At 42.1% G+C, this 15,441-nt stretch overlaps 1 protein-coding gene and 1 long non-coding RNA gene across 13 annotated transcripts in view; one reads left to right on the top strand and one right to left on the bottom strand.

Annotated features, from left to right (window-relative positions):
* ESRRG (estrogen related receptor gamma) overlaps positions 1-15,441 on the top strand; it is a 402,038-nt gene that overhangs the window by 232,504 nt on the left and 154,093 nt on the right. The window contains exon 1 of one of the 12 annotated variants that reach the window (XM_082756552.1): positions 7,646-7,828. The exons of the other annotated variants lie outside the window; for them this stretch is intronic. Coding sequence (XP_082612678.1) covers positions 7,773-7,828 — 56 coding nt within the window. The 5' untranslated portion in view covers positions 7,646-7,772. Of the gene's footprint in view, positions 1-7,645; positions 7,829-15,441 lie in introns of those variants that run through there. 12 annotated transcript variants of the gene reach the window in all.
* Positions 4,160-7,463, bottom strand: LOC309877034. Its single transcript, XR_014317304.1, has 3 exons — positions 7,355-7,463; positions 6,886-6,982; positions 4,160-4,277 (listed from the first exon to the last, which is right to left on the bottom strand). It is a non-coding gene; the product is annotated as an uncharacterized lncRNA (long non-coding RNA).

Raw genomic sequence — 15,441 nt, 5'->3', positions numbered from 1 at the left:
TGTATGCATCATGTTTACACCTCAGCCATTGCACATGGAGCTAAATCTATTGATTGGAGACTGAGTAATTGAATAGTGCTAACTGACTGGTCAATAGGAATGAAGCTGCTCTAGGACAGAAACTTAGGTGGTAAGAGAAGGCTTCAGATGTGTCATTAGGATTATATTGTCTTATTTAATCATATTTACTAATACAATCAGAAAAAGTGTTTTCACTGTCATAACAACAAACAACTTTTTTTTTTTTCTTTTGCCAATGTGCGATTCTACTAAAAAATGTTAATGTGATCACGTGATATGTTAGTGTACAAGCCTACTAGCGATAGCAGTATTGTAACACTTGTGTTGGTGTATACTGATGTATTTTTGGCTGGTATCTTTTACTGGAAGCAGCATATAGGGGTGGTGAATGCTGTGTGTCAATGCACTCTGTGTCCTCCCTTGAAGGCCTCCTTTAAGACCACCAGATGATGTTCGGATGGAGCTGCAGGACCTGGGAGAAGGGTGATTGGTGGTGAATTCCCCTTTCCTTTAGAGTTTCTGGAACCATATACAGTTATCCACCTGGGAGCTATAAAACCATGAAAACCTTTAAGTCTCTTCATATAAATGATTGGGGAACGTGAGTACATGATGAGCTTAACCCCTTCCTGTTCTTGGTTTTTATGCATATTTGTGTGTCCAAGAAAGCATTTGACTGTGAGCCTGAATGTGCACCTATGCGAAGTTTCATATGCTAAGGGATCAGTCAGCTGATATACACACACATAAGCTGTGTATACAGAAGGAAAAATTAGATGTTACCACTGGGACAGATTGTAGTGGCCTTCAGTACCGACATACCTGCTTTAGATCTGACGTGCCTAGAGATAGAGTAGCTGGTACCTTATGGAGGGAGGATTTGTTTACTCTTGAGCAGGTGAACCAACCCTTGTTACCAGCTTCTTCTGACTATTCCAGAGATGTTAATTTCCCATGGTGAAAGCTCTGATTTACCAGCACAGGAAGGTTACCCTGACTTCAGTTCAGGATTAATTCTGCACCAAATTCTTGCTTCCCAGGTCAGTGAAATGTTAGAAGACAAAGAATCTCACCTTGGTCTTGGAGGGAACAGTCATGCATTTCTATGTTGCAATGAATTCTTTCTTAACATTTATGGATAGCAAAATAGGACACCTGTGCGGAAAGTCCCTGTTTGACAAATAGATCATTTTTTTGGTTCTCAGTACTTAGAGCAGATGCCTTCCTGCTTGTCAGTACTTATTGTAGCTAAGCTGTATTTAATTTAGCATTCCTTGCACCTTTGAAAAGTGTACCCCCTTTAATCTGGTGTTTTAAAAAGCATGCATTAGATGTCAGACAACATAAAAACAGCACGTAGAGATAACCCTGATGTAAGTGATGGTTCTAGTCATGTAGCGTATGGATAAAAGATTTCTGAAGATATTTTACTTGGCAGTTCAACATGATCTGCCTGTTTGTTAATCAGAGAACCAGGGAAGAACAAAGGAGGAAGAACAAAAGTGTTGAAATAAGTGTTGTATACCTGGAAGATGTACAGTGGGACAACTGATGTGGTGGTAGGATTGGATAAAGCAGTCATGGAAACGGTGAATCATAGGAGGGCAAAATTTCCTTCACTTTGTTGCATGTGAAGCGAGTTTGTTGGGGAAGGGGATAACGTTTTGTATTCAGTCAGAGAGCATGTTCTGTAAATCTCTTCAGTTACCCGTTCCCTGGGTGTCGCAATAGATTAAGTCGCTGTGTGATGATATGACACCGCCATCACTCGTCTTCCTGGGATATTGCTGGAGGCAACAACAAACCTGTGTCTTTGGCACATGTGAAGGAATTTAGTGCTTGAGGGGTTAAATTACATGGGGTCCCCTGTGGATCAGCTTATGCTTGGACAGTAATAATAGCTATAACATTAATAATAAAAATGCCAGAGCGAAGGGAGTGGAGGGGGAGTAGGGGGAGAAAAAGAAAGAAGAGTGATGGAAGATGGGCTGGGGGACAGTCAGGGGAAGGAAGAAGAAAAAAAGGCATGCCAGGGATAATGCATTTTGTACAGCAGGTGTACAGCCTCGAAGTCAGATGTCACAGGAGCTTCTGCAACGCGCACACACACAAACACCCAGCGCAGCAGCTTTGAGGATGGCTGGTGGCTCCGGGTGTGCGCGTACGTGCGCTCTCGCTTCAAGCCGTGATATCCTAGGGCAGTGTAACAAGCAATTCATGTCAGCTCACGGGAAAGACTATTGGTGTTTTCACTGGGGAAATATTTACACTCCATCTTCTTCTCTATTTTTAGCACCTTGAGCTTCCAGTCAGGTTGGAGGCCGGTCGGAGGAGTAGGAAAAGACCCACTGTGGGACACCTCTCATCCTCCAGTTTAGCTCCTCCAGGAGCTAAACCATCTTCCTTAGGATTAGCTGCTGATGCTACTTTCTCTTCTTTCCCTTCTGTTTTTGAGGGCTATGACATTTCGCTGCAGTATAGGTGACAGAATGGGATGTCCACTGGTGTGTTTTGGCTCTAACAGAAAGCAAAAGCGCTTTTTAAAAAAGGTATTTTTACATAGGCAAGGCCTCCAAAAGAACCAAAGGTAATGAATGTAAGTGCAGAATAATGTGGATTTCTTTTATTCCTCAGCAGATAAGCCATCACGGTGAGGGACAGCAGTTCATCACATTGAAAAGGAAAAGAAATCTGAATTTGTTCTCTCTCAGATTTGTTGTTTATCATAATAAACCTTCTAGTGAAAAGGGCTAATTTACTCTTTCTATAGGAATATTTTAAGTATGATTATCATAATATCACAGCTGCTGAAAAGGTCTAAAATAGGACATTGACCTTGAACGTGTTCCTGCGTTTAGTATGTGGTACTTAACATTCAAGAAAACAATATAACTGCAGCTCATTTATTAATGTATAATCTCAAAATGTTAACTCTTGCTCTGTAAATACATGCCATAAGGATTGTAGAAGCTCGCAGTATCCCATGAAGTACATGTGGTATTTTATCAGTGTAAATATGTATAAGATTTTCAAGATTTCTGCTGGGAATACTCCATAACTAAAGTAAGTTTTCCCTTTGGTACTGCACTAGTTTATGATTTAATTTTTACTGACATTCCACCAGTCATATTATTAGCTTCACAAAATGAAAGTGAAATAATCCTGTATTAATTAAACAGAGCAACTGAATTCCCTCAGTCATCTTATCCTTGGCTGTCTGAGACAGTAATGCACTTCAGCTTCTCTGAAGAAACTTACACTAAAAAAGAAGCTTGGGATAATAGTGAGATATCCACAGTGAAGTGTGTGTCTGAATTATCTTTAGGGAATAGACCTTTTTTGGTGGGTGACAGCATGCAGCTCCTTTTTTTTTTTTTCTCTTTTCTTTTTGTCAGAGGCTTTGAAAAAGGTATTTTGTCAAGAGAACAATTTTCATTTCTAGCAACATGAACGGTTTCTATCCTGTACCAGTGAAGATAGCCATTTAAATACCCATGCCCTTCAAAATAAAATGAGGAGAAAATAAGGAGGTTTTTTTTGTTTTGTTTTTTTGAGACCAGATGAACTGAATGTAGTTTGGTAACATGGTAAGGAAATTGCTCCTTCCTCACAGAGACCTTGCTAGGACTGAGTATAGCAGCAAATCTAAATGCCTTGCTCAGTGTCTTTGTGAATGCACTGTGGAAAAGGGAAAAGTTCTGAAGAGTGCTCTGAGGTCATGCATTGTGGGCTTTTTTTTTGTTTACCTGTGATCAAAACAAGATGTAATCAATTAACCCTAAATACTGACTGAAGTAGCAGATGGCTTTAAAGTAAAAACCTGCTACAGTTTGTCCAACTACGTACAAACAGGTGAGCAGGATTTGGAATGTCTGTAGCATTGTTTTCTTAAAAATCATTACCAGTGTATCCAGGGATGCACCAAGTGCCTTCCAGTAACAAGCACGTAAGGCAGAAGTGTCTTAAGACCAGCAGACGGTGACTAAGTTGTTCTAATATTGATCTGTAGCATAGCATGTTTGAGTTGTATTTCTTTAGTATTTTGAATAAAGAGAAATAACATATTTGATGATAATTCAATGTTTATTTCAAACTTAACAATATATTCTCCAGCAATACGTTGAATAAGGTACCGTATTATACAGCAAACTTCCATCTTAGGTAACGGTATGCTTGTTTTCAAATAAATTCTCAGCAGCTAGTAGATTTTTTTTCTATATTTTTGCTCCTTCCCAGGTGACTCGAACTTGTTGCTCCTGTTGGTAAAGACGAACTTGACACAATGCACTGTGCAGCTGCTGTGAAGTGCCACTGAATCTTACTTCTTCAGTTGCCTTAATGTAGTTGTGTTGTAGGAATCTGGCTGTTTGGATGCTTTGAAATGTCTATAGTAGTCAAATGTGAAGATGCTTAAAGATGGACTGACTGTACACAGGACAAATTATATGAACAGAGAGATGGAAATGTAGATGCTGCTCAGAAATTCCCCTTGACTGGTACAGGCGCTCGGGACATTTTTTTCCTTCCCTTCTCTGTTACTACTGCTTTGTATAGACTCCTTGTGGTAAGATTTTGCACTGTCCGTTTTGGTAAGTTGGTGCACATGGGCAGTTGCATGAATGTTCTTATTTGCCTGGTAAGATTCACTTAAATTGTATCTTTTTTTCCCCCTAGATCTATTTTTATTCATTTCTACTAAAAAGCTCAAGGAAACGAAGCTACATTTAGCCCCACTTTATTTGCTGCAGTAATCTTTTTCTTTCTTTTCTCCCCCTCCAAACTGATGGGTAACTGTGAAACGCAAGTTCAAGAATGTGGTTGGAATTCCAGGCCCTGCTCTGGTGGAGGTGGCACTTTCAGTCCCAGGGGAAGAAGCCAACTGCTTTGTTTATCAACATGCAAAGTACAGCACTGGGTTTCTGGTTAGCCAAGCAGCATCACTGGCAGGGAAGAGAACTGTTTGCTTGCATGAGAGGTAGGAGATGGAAAAGTAGTGATGGTGAGAGATAAAATGTATTTGGGTGGTGTAGGGTGCTGGGGGGAACAATCCAATAAAGTAGCACAACTTAGGGGAAAGTGGAAAGCAGGGCTTCCACGACAGAAGGAAAGAGACCATCGTGTTCCAGCTCCTGCATATAAATATATCAGCTCAGGAAATAATGCACAAAAGTAGAAATTAAGCTGGCCTGTGCTTTGGTAAATTTCAAAATGGATCAGCTGTCATATATTAAGGAGGGTGTATTTCAGGGCACTTAATATGCAGAAGTGACTTTAGCAAATGACTCGTGTAAGGGATCGGTTATAGGTCACTTGAAAATAAGAAAACATACACATGAAATGATTTGAAGGCATTTTAGTATAAAATATTGAGAAATAGCAATTTTATATATGTATCATAAAAGGACACTCAGACTCACTACAAACAACGCATTTGTATTTTCATGATTTGCTAATGTGCATATGGCAATCAATTTATAGGAACTGCATTTTGAGTTTATATACTAATAAATACATAGAATAAACACAGCTTACTTAAGTTCTGATTTGATTAAAATTCCACATTTATCAAATTGTTACTTAGAGGGTGTTCTAATACTATAACATGATTAAATACCTCATTTTAAAATTTGATAAAAACTGATTTTTTTTGGTCTCCGATGTTTCTACAGAGGGCTTGGATTTTACTCTACATTTCAGAGCTCTTTAATTCACTGCTCACAAGCAAATTTACATCTTAATTATAGAGTTCACATTTAACAATATAGACAGCATAATGCTACTGGTAATTAAGCTTTTACTACCTGCTTCTTTTACAGTAGTCAGAGCTGGAGTTTTGCTGTGTGAGTTCTGGTTCCTAAACTTGCATGTATTTATACCACATTTGTATGAAGCAGGCCCAGCCTTTCCTTAACGTTAAGCACAGAATGCTGTAATCTGTCTGCTGTGAACCTCCACAAACATGTCTGTTGAAATTAACGTATTTTGGACTTGGTTCTGTTGCAGTATTTGGTGAAATGCTGAAAGAGGGCATTTCCGATCTTGTTTGTGAGTGGTATTCATGCATTCTGAGGGTGCACACTGGTTTGTTTTGATCTAAAAGATTGCAATTTGCATTGTATAGAGCTCCAGTCATAAAAGATTTTTGTAAGCAGTTAATTTTTTAAAATATGTATCATTCTACTGTGTTTTTTTTTTTTTTCTTGCTAGAAATAGCCTGCATCTGTTTTCACTGTGGAGGGGGGTAGGGGAGGGAGTAGAAACACTTTGGACCTAGAAAATAAGTACGATGTCTTAGTTGTAATACTGAGTAAAAATAGTAGCTTTTGAGAGAAAAAAAGCACTGCACCCCCAATTCATTACTGATCCTTTCCAAAATGGGGGAGAGGGTTCAGTGTAATCAGCGTTTCTAAATTTGGGTACGGTTGTTTCCTTGAAATCAGTTTAACGAGGGAGCTTTCCTTACGACAGAGCCACGCAACTCTGAGCTGGCTCCGAGCAGTGGGTGCTGGAGCTGGGCTCGGGGATGCTTCTGTAGGCATACGTGCAGGGTACCCGCTTGTTGCCCTTTCAGTTCAGTAGCATTTACTTCACAGAAACAAGCCCCCCAAACACTGTAGCGGTCTGTGCACACCATAACAATGCAGAACCGCTCCGATGCAGCCTTATCTTTACTAAAATGAAGCAGGCTGCCTTAGTCCCCTACGCTCCCTCCAGAGCTGCGGAAGGAATTGATCGGTACTGGAGCTTTTCTCTCTGTTCAGCACATCTAAATATTTATGCCTAAGCACCTCAACGTTGGCACACGGGTGTACGCGCTGAACACGGCGGTGATAAGATGGAGATGGGGAGAGGAGACAGACGTACCTGCGGGTGCTCCCCGTCCACCCGTGCTGTACCAGATGGAGCCGAGCGCTGGTGCGGTGAGGGACCTCCTTTTGTAATGCACAAGGAGCGAGGCTTGCTTTGAGTTGCATATAAAAAATGGGTGTATGTGAGTATATATAGCACGTGTATTATTCATATATCAAATATAAATGCAAGATGTACATACACAACACCCCCACCCCTGCCCTGCCTAACACACATAATACCACGCGGGTTATTTATAGGCAAAATAACCTCTTCCCTAGGCAGCCACCAACTCGGCAAAGTTGGTCTGAGCGCTTTTATCCCCCCCCCCCAAACTTGCGTCTCTCCCCCTTTCCTTTTCACAGCCGCTCCTGCTCGCTTTCCCCCCTCCCAGCCGGCTCCGTTCCGCTTTCTCCCCGTGCTCCCCGAGCCCAGCCCCGGATGGTAGCGGCAGCACCCTCCACCCCGCCCCGTTCCCCGCTACCTCAGCGCGGGGCCGTCCGTGCAGGTGCGGGCAGCGGGCACGGCCCCGCGGCCATGTCAGCGGGCGGGCGCTGCCCGGCCCGGCCCGGCCCGGCCCGACCCGACCCGGGGCGGCCCCGCCGCGTACCTGCCGCGCTGCCCGGCCCCGCCCCGCCGCCCCGCCATTGGCCGCCGCGCCGCCAATGGGCCGCGCCCCGCGCGGGGGGGGGCGGCGGAGGCGCGGCGCCGCCGCTCCATATTCATGAGCGCCGCGCGGGGCTCCGCGTCCTTCAGCAGGCGCGCGGCCGAGCCGCCCGGCCCCACTGCCCGCTCCGCTCTCAGCTCCCAGCTCGGCTCAGCCCAGCCTTGCCCAGCCCAGCCCCGTGCGCAGCGCCCGGCCCCCGGAAACTTTGCCCGCGGAGGATGGTGGCCGGGCGCACATGGATTCGGTAGAACTTTGCCTGCCGGAGCCGCTCTCCCTGCACTACGAGGAAGAGTAGGTGCCGCGCCCCGCGCCGCCACGGAACGGGACGGGACGGGACGGGCGGGCAGCGGCCGAGGGAGCGGGGAGTGGAGGGGGGGGGGCAGGTGCTCGGGAGCCGCGGCTGCCGGTGCTCGCCGAGCCCGGGCTGAACTTGGCGGCGTCCCGTCCCTCCCGCTGCTGTGTGCAGGGGAAGGGGTTGGGGTGCCCCGGGGAGGCGAGCCGGGAAGCAGGCTGGCCCCGGGAGGAGGCGGGGGTAGCGGCTGGGAGCCCGCTCCCCGCTGTCTGGGGGACGGCAAGAGGAGCGGCAGCCGGCGTGGGGGGGAGCCCGGAGCGGGTGTCGGGTCAGCCCGGTGGGGTTTGGGGTCGTACCGGGGTGTGCGGGGTCGGCCCGGGGTGTGGGGTCAGCCCGCAGCTCCCGAAATGTCACCGCGCGGCTGCCGGGAGAGGGGCAGCCTCCTTCGGAAAATAGGTGAAAAGACAAAAAGGGTACTTCTCTAGGTGCCTTTTTTTTTTTTTTTTTTTTTTTCTTCCTCCCCCGAAGGAGCTCTCTTGAATGTACCTTCTTACAGCTAATTTGAATGATTAGTTTAGATAAGCTTCTTAGAGTAGATGCATTTAAATGAAATCGGGGCACATGTCTTTTTGGCTCCAGTGCAAGATTCAAACTAAATTTTTTTTTTCTTCTTCCTCTTTGGCTCAATTAAAACTCAGCTTAAAACACTCCCAGCACCTTGCCCGAGCGCAGGCTCTGAGGTGCCCGCAGCCGGGTTGACACAGAGGAGCAGCTAACGCTCAGCAGCAAAGCTGCTTCTCCGTCTCGATTAGCAACCCCCAGAGTTTTACGCATTATTAATATTCATAGTAATTGTATATTGACCAGATACTGTCACGTGCACGCGCGTACATGAAGGAGGGCATGCAAAAAATAAATGTAGTAGTTTCTCCAGTTCTCTCGCTGTGGGTGAGGGCAGAGGGGATTCGAGCTAAAAATTGTCGGAACATTTTGGGAGTGCACAGACATCTGTCTGACCATCACTAGGTATGCTTTGATTTTAAGGCAGAGCATGTTAAAGAATGCAGTAACTTAAAGCCAGCTGCAGCCTTGGCTTTTTGCTTTTTCAGCGATAACAATAGCACTAATAATTGCTAATGGTTAATAAGCTAACAGATGCAATAAATATATCTGCTCGTTTTGACATATGTGTCAGTTTAATCATTCTAAATGAATCGGTGCGTTCATAACGTGAGATCTCCTTCAACCTCTGATTAAAATGTAACGTTGACTAAAGGATTATAGAGCGGACTTAATTTTACTGACTGTTTTAACAGTTGTCACAGCTGTTGGAAGAAGGAAAGGCAATTGAAACACTCCAAAAAGGCGGGGGGGGGGGGGGGGAGAGAGAGGAGGTCTAGTTTAATAAATTTAAACATGATCTCTGAATGCCAAACATAGAAAACGGAGTAGATTTGTAACTCCGGAAAGCTCCTGTGCACTGTGTACGTTTGCCCTTTGTGGCTCGCTGTCTTTCATTAGTTTGAACCCTCAGCAGTTCTCTGCTTCCTCTGTATAAAAATTTGCACCCGCATTCAAACAACAAACAAATCCAGTTCTTCGTGTACGTAGATTTTTATTTTACAGTGCAGCAGGTAAAACACACAGGTGACAAGACAGACTGTGCAGCGTGGGTGTAACGTTTAAAAAGTGGACGTAGGCGGCGTGTATTGTAAATAGTTCAGTGCGATGGTGGTCGGTGCACATATGCCATGTTTTCCGAACCGCTCTCGTGTCGCGATGCGGGGATGGTCTGTGGAGGTACTGAGCGAGTCCGCGTGGGTCATGCCGTGAGTATGATGGGTGTGCGTGTACCCTCGTGCATCAGCACGGAGATACTCGTTTGCATGTGTGCATGCCAGGCAGTTGCATGTTACATGTAAAGGAGTTCACGTCAGTTTCACTGTTCTTTAAGGTATTGTGGCATAGCTTCTAATTCCCGCAGAATTTATTTGAGAAGCACCTTTCTTTTTTAAGGGGAGGAGAGAAGTGGGCTGAAGCATGCCTCTTTGTGAAGTGGGCAGCAGCCCCTCATTCCACCCCACGGCCTCCCTAGGCTGTGGAGATCTTTAACCTCCTGTGTTCGTCTTATTAGCCAGCCGTTTAAGTTGTTATTAAGAAATAACACCCAAAGTTAATCCTGGAGTAGAAAGTCCTCGGGCCTCCACGCGCAGCTGGAGCGCGGCTCGGCGCTGTGAGGCAGCCCCCAAGCGTGGGCGACCGAGTAGCTCCTGCCTGCTCTCTCCCTGTGGGCGGCCAGCAGGCCGTGTGCCATTCTTCCTTCGCTGTTTCCGGTTGCAGGTCTTTGGTTTTTGGGTTTTGATAGACTGCTGGCAAGTTTTTTAAATCCTGCCGAAAGTATAAAGGGGTTGTGCTGAACTGCCCGCCTGACAGCTTTTCATTTGTTGGGGCTTGCCCCTCTTTTAGTGATGGTTGCTCGTTTTAATGTGTTTATGGTTGTGCTCTTTTATTTACTGAGCCTGGTGCGTTGCAGCAGTAATTAACCCGTGTTATTAGCAAAGCCCTTGTGGATATCCATTAATTCTCTTGAATAGCTGATCATTTTTTCTGTACTCTTTTTTCCTTTTTTTTTTTTTTTTTTTTTTTTTTTTTTTTTTTTACGGAGGCATGCTGTCCTTTTCCTAACAATCCTGAAGCTTTCCCATTTCATACAAATTTCTCTCTGGACAGGGGCAGGTACAAGGAAGGGCACCATCCCCATAGTTCCATAATAAAGAATAACTATTGTCTTAACAAACTGTTTTCAGAGATGCTAATGGGAAGCAAAGCAACTGGGAGAATCTGTAGGGAACAATTTATTTAATTATTATTTTTCAAAACACATGCTTAATGATAAGAAAAGAGATAAGAATTTTCTTAACTCTTTTTTTTTCTTTTTTTTTTTTTTTTTTGGAGCTGCATTAGCTGTTGTGAATATTTTAGTGTTCGTATTTTAATCAGATTTCAACTTAGTTAATAGCACTTTGGGCATTTAAAAAATATTGAGCCAGCAGAAAAATACTTGTGCTTGCACTGCTGAGAAAAGATAAGGGCCGCCTCATTAGCCAACCTTACTTTTGCAATTAATTTCAAATACATGGTGCTATTCATCAAATACAGAAGGTAACTTGTCTATGATAATATTTAACAATACTTGAAACCTACTTTGCTTAGAGTAGCTAAAAAGCATGAGACGTCTATTCTCACAGATACGTCAGTCCATATGCTATGCTGTTATTCCTGAATGTTAGAGGGAAATTATGACATAAAAATAAGATGCAAAAATCTGGATTATTTATAAGGAGCACAATTATTCATTTTATGCAGTAATTTTAAAGGACTGACCCTTGACCTGCAGGAGGGTTTCCTGCACCCCTTTAGAAGTATAAGTAGGAATGAAAACATCCTCATTTGAACCTTTTGAGGAGGTATCTGAAATAATTATTTTGTGCTTAGAATGAGTGAAATGCATAGGATAAGTAGGGAAAATGCTAGGAGGAACTCTTGCTCCCTCCTCTCCTTCTGAAGCTTAAAGTAACCTCTGTCTATCAGATAAGATTCACTATGAATTCTTCTTCATAGCAAATTCATGGAGGGGAGAAACAATAAAATGTTGATCCGTTACAAGTGCATATGAGCCTCACGCTACCAAGCTCTCTAGAGGAAATCTGTGATTATGCTGGGCCAGTTTGTTCAGTTTTTATCTCTTTTACATCCACTGGCCTTGTATTAAATTGTCATTGTCCTAAAGCACATGAGAGAGAAATGAATTGCATTTCTCGACATGCTCTGACAGTGAAATATTTAGCCTCTCTGTCTCCAATCATACTCATATGTATGTTTGATAGTGCAGGGATGACACCAGCAGTCTCTGCAGCTTGACATTCCACTTATTACATGTTCTTTTACATTTTGTGCATCTTCTTTCACTAGTGTGTTTGACTCAGGTAATCATGCGTGCGTACAGTCATATCTGTAGAAGCGTGTACAGGTGTATTTTTATGTTATGCACATATTCACATTTTATTTATGCGGATATCCTCTGTCTGTTGTAAATTCTGAGTTCGAATGCATATATAGCCGTGTGTGTTTGTGTTCCAGGTAAATAGCATATTCCAATGTATTGTGTGCTATGTACGTATATTATTGCGTGTATGCACACAGGCGTGTATACAGTAAATATATGCAGAGCTATCTCAACTTCTCTCTGTGCAGCTGCTTGTTGAAAATTGCTGCTTTTATGTGTTTATTTTTTTCTTATCCATGAGCTGGCCAGATAAAAGAGCATTGTAGATAAAATATTTGCACCTGATTTTATACCAGATTCTCCATGTAATCTAGTATTTCATGTATTCATCCTCACTGTTTTGCTTATAAAAGATACTGTCTTTTTTTAATAAAAATTCCTCTTCCAAGTAATTTACATGGCTAGCATTTATTCGTATCCCTGTAACTTCTGGCTCTCCATCAGAGACCTGCTTTTTCATCTACGTGCATCATTGGACACACAGTTGTGTTTACACCTAAAGAATATAATTATTATTTTTAGAGGGGGGGAACCTCCTACGTATAGTTATTTATATAAATATAAATCATAATGTCCTCAGAAAAATATATAAAATACACTTTCCATTTCAATGGTACTTAGATCTCACTAAAAATCTTTTTCTTTTTGTTAGTTTGCTTATCCAGAAGTAAAAATACTATGAAACATAAAAGAATAATGCTAAACTAGATTGCATATTGCTATTTCAGACAGTATTACTTCGTTATTTGCAAAGGATTTTGTTTTGCCTTTTCAGTAGCACTTTGGAGGGTAACTTCAGATAGATACGGCAGAACGTTGCCTTTTTGACATATGTGTCTTGTGAAACAGTTTATGTATTTGCTGTGTTACAGAGGCTTTAAATCTCTTGGGCTTGTTTACACAGTGCTTGTAATGTTTTTCAATTAATTTGTATTTCTTTCAAACAAAGAAAGGCTTTTCTCCTTGCTGTTCTTTAATATAGCAGGTTTACATTAAACGGAATCTTGTCTAATTTCCACTTATCTTCCCTTTTTTGGGGAGCATAGCTTTTTAATCTGAGTATCGTTTCCTACTTCTTTTAAAATTGAAGTAAAATTGTTTTTTTGCTACAGTTTCCCAGACTTGTTAAGAAAAAAAAAAATCAGTTATTGATACCTCAGTGTTAGGGTGATACAGGTACTTTTACCGAACATGAGACAAGCTTACGCTGTTTTTCTTTACTGCTGAATTTCTAATTCTGACTGTGAGTCTCTGTTCTGACTTTGTATGAATTTTAGATGATTTTTTTTTTTTAAATGGAATCAAAATAATTTAGAAGGAAAAAAATAGAAATGTAAATTTTGTGTTTTTAATGACACTAAGAGAATATTATGCATGAAATTGGAGAAGGCTCTCTATATACTGCAGCAAGTTATTGTATCAGGGCTGTATTAAATCAGAGCTTCCTTTTTCTCAGTCTAATCAAGCCATTTGTAGTATCCTCATAGAGAATTGTGCACTTTATTTATATGAGAACCTACTGAAATGTGATGCGGTTCTTCTGTGCCTGTGAGAATAGCCTAAATATATCCCTTTATCGTGTATTGAAAATTATATTCCCTTTCCCCGAGTAAAACCTCTTCACAGATTTGTGCTGCAGTCAGTCCTTCTGTGGGAGGACAGATCTCTGTTAAAGGGTTGTGCTCTGAAACCAAACTTTAAGATCAAGTGGTTTGACGTTTTCTAGGTTATTACTCTGCAAGTTAGCACCGATGTCTCTTACTCCTCTGTGTCTTTTCATGCTGCTGTAAGTGGAAAAAAAAAAAACCCTGCACATCTCCTTTTCATCATTTTGATTGGAACTACATACCATATGTAATGTGTTTTGGCAGCACTTACCTAGCCAAAGAAAACAAATTAATATTAGCCATGCTGAGGGGTGTCAGAAGTATCACAGATGTGTCGATTTAGCTTTGCTCCATCACACACCCTTTCCTTAAACAACTGGTCAAGCTGTCTCAAAATGTAGTGTTGGCTACAGAGAGACTCTAATAGGTGTGATCAGAGATTGATGGCTTTGGCAAGTTAGAATGAGAAGATGTTGTGGAGTTGCACTTGCTTGTTTTGAATGGCTTCAGAAAAGCCCAAACAAGCAAAAGTTGTTAATTTTTTTTTAAAGTAAAAAGAGAATTAAAAAATTATAAACCATCTTCTCCCCTTCCCCCCCCCCAAAAAAAAAAAAAAAAAAAAAAAAAAAAAAAAAAAAAAAAAAAGACCAGACCTTATTTCTAAAGTCTGTTTTTAACCTCCTGAGAACCTGCAGATACAGAGATACTGGTAAGTGTATTGAAAAAGTCTTTCTGAAATGTAGTGACTTGTTCCTGAGCATTTCTGAAATTCTCTCAGAAATGGATAGAGGTGCCAGGACAGGTGGGGAGGTGGCTGGTTTTATTTGGTCCATTCTGATGCATGATCTTGCTCTTTCACCCTTTCCCCCTATTTCTGAGTTAGTTTCTAGAAATATTTTTAGAATAAATACTTCTTTAATCTCACATCTGAATATCTTTAAGGAAATACTAGATGAGAAAACCTACTAAATACTGCTACTTAACAAAATGGTGAAATTGTGCTCTTTTATGTGCTTGTAGTGTAGCCAGCTACTGACAGCTCCTATATTTCTCCATAAATTGAAAGTGCAACAGAGAGAGAGGAACGAGCAACTTTTTATGTATTCTTTATTTGCTGTCTTTAATATATATATATATTTTTTTCTTTCTTCAAATTGGCTGTAGGATTTGGTTCCTGTCTTTTTGGAGGATGAATGTTGATGTCCTTTTATGTTTTATAGTTGGTATTTTCTTCCTTAAATAAACTGTGATTTGTTCACTTAAGTATTAATGCTAAAATAGTTTTCAGAAGAATTAATTTCAGAAGTCGGGGGGACTTCTTTAGCACAATTATTTTATCCCTTTTCTTTAAAAAAAGAAAAGCATCTAGTGAAAATAAAAAATAAAAGCTAAAAATCTATGTGCCATCTTTAAAACAAATAAATTGGGTGTGCTTCTGACAGCAAATGAATGTGGATGGCTAGCGAAATACCTTCATAGAATGGCAAAATTCTTACAGCAAGAGGTGGATTTTTTTTCACGTTGGCAGTTTGGTGCTCCACGAAGGCAAGATTTCCCCTACTACATTATATTCCCTTCCCCAGCAATGAAAGAATTCCCCGGCAGTGTCCTCATAGCAGCCGTTCGCGTAGTGGGACAGATGACATGTTCCGGAGTGGCGCGAAATGCCGCGTCTTTAGCCAGCTGCTCCTGCCAGCAGGAAGGGGTGAGATTTGAATCCCCGATAACCGCATAGGGCTGGTGGGTACCCCGTCGTTCTTCTAGCAGGAGCTGCTTGGGTCTGCTTGGTGCAGGGTGATATTTAAAGAGCTGAGCAGCCGCCGTCAGTGGCTTCCATTAGTTTGAATGACACCTGTCCCATCAATCACCAGGCCGGGGTGTCACAGATGGAGAAACAACAATCGGCCGAATTACCCGGCACTGCACACTTGGCTTCATT

The sequence above is a fragment of the Aythya marila genome, assembly GCF_965140915.1.
Source record: "Aythya marila genome assembly, chromosome: 3".
Taxonomy (NCBI): domain Eukaryota; kingdom Metazoa; phylum Chordata; class Aves; order Anseriformes; family Anatidae; genus Aythya; species Aythya marila.
Note: the sequence above shows the minus strand (reverse complement) of the source record. Positions and strands in the feature narration are given on the sequence as shown.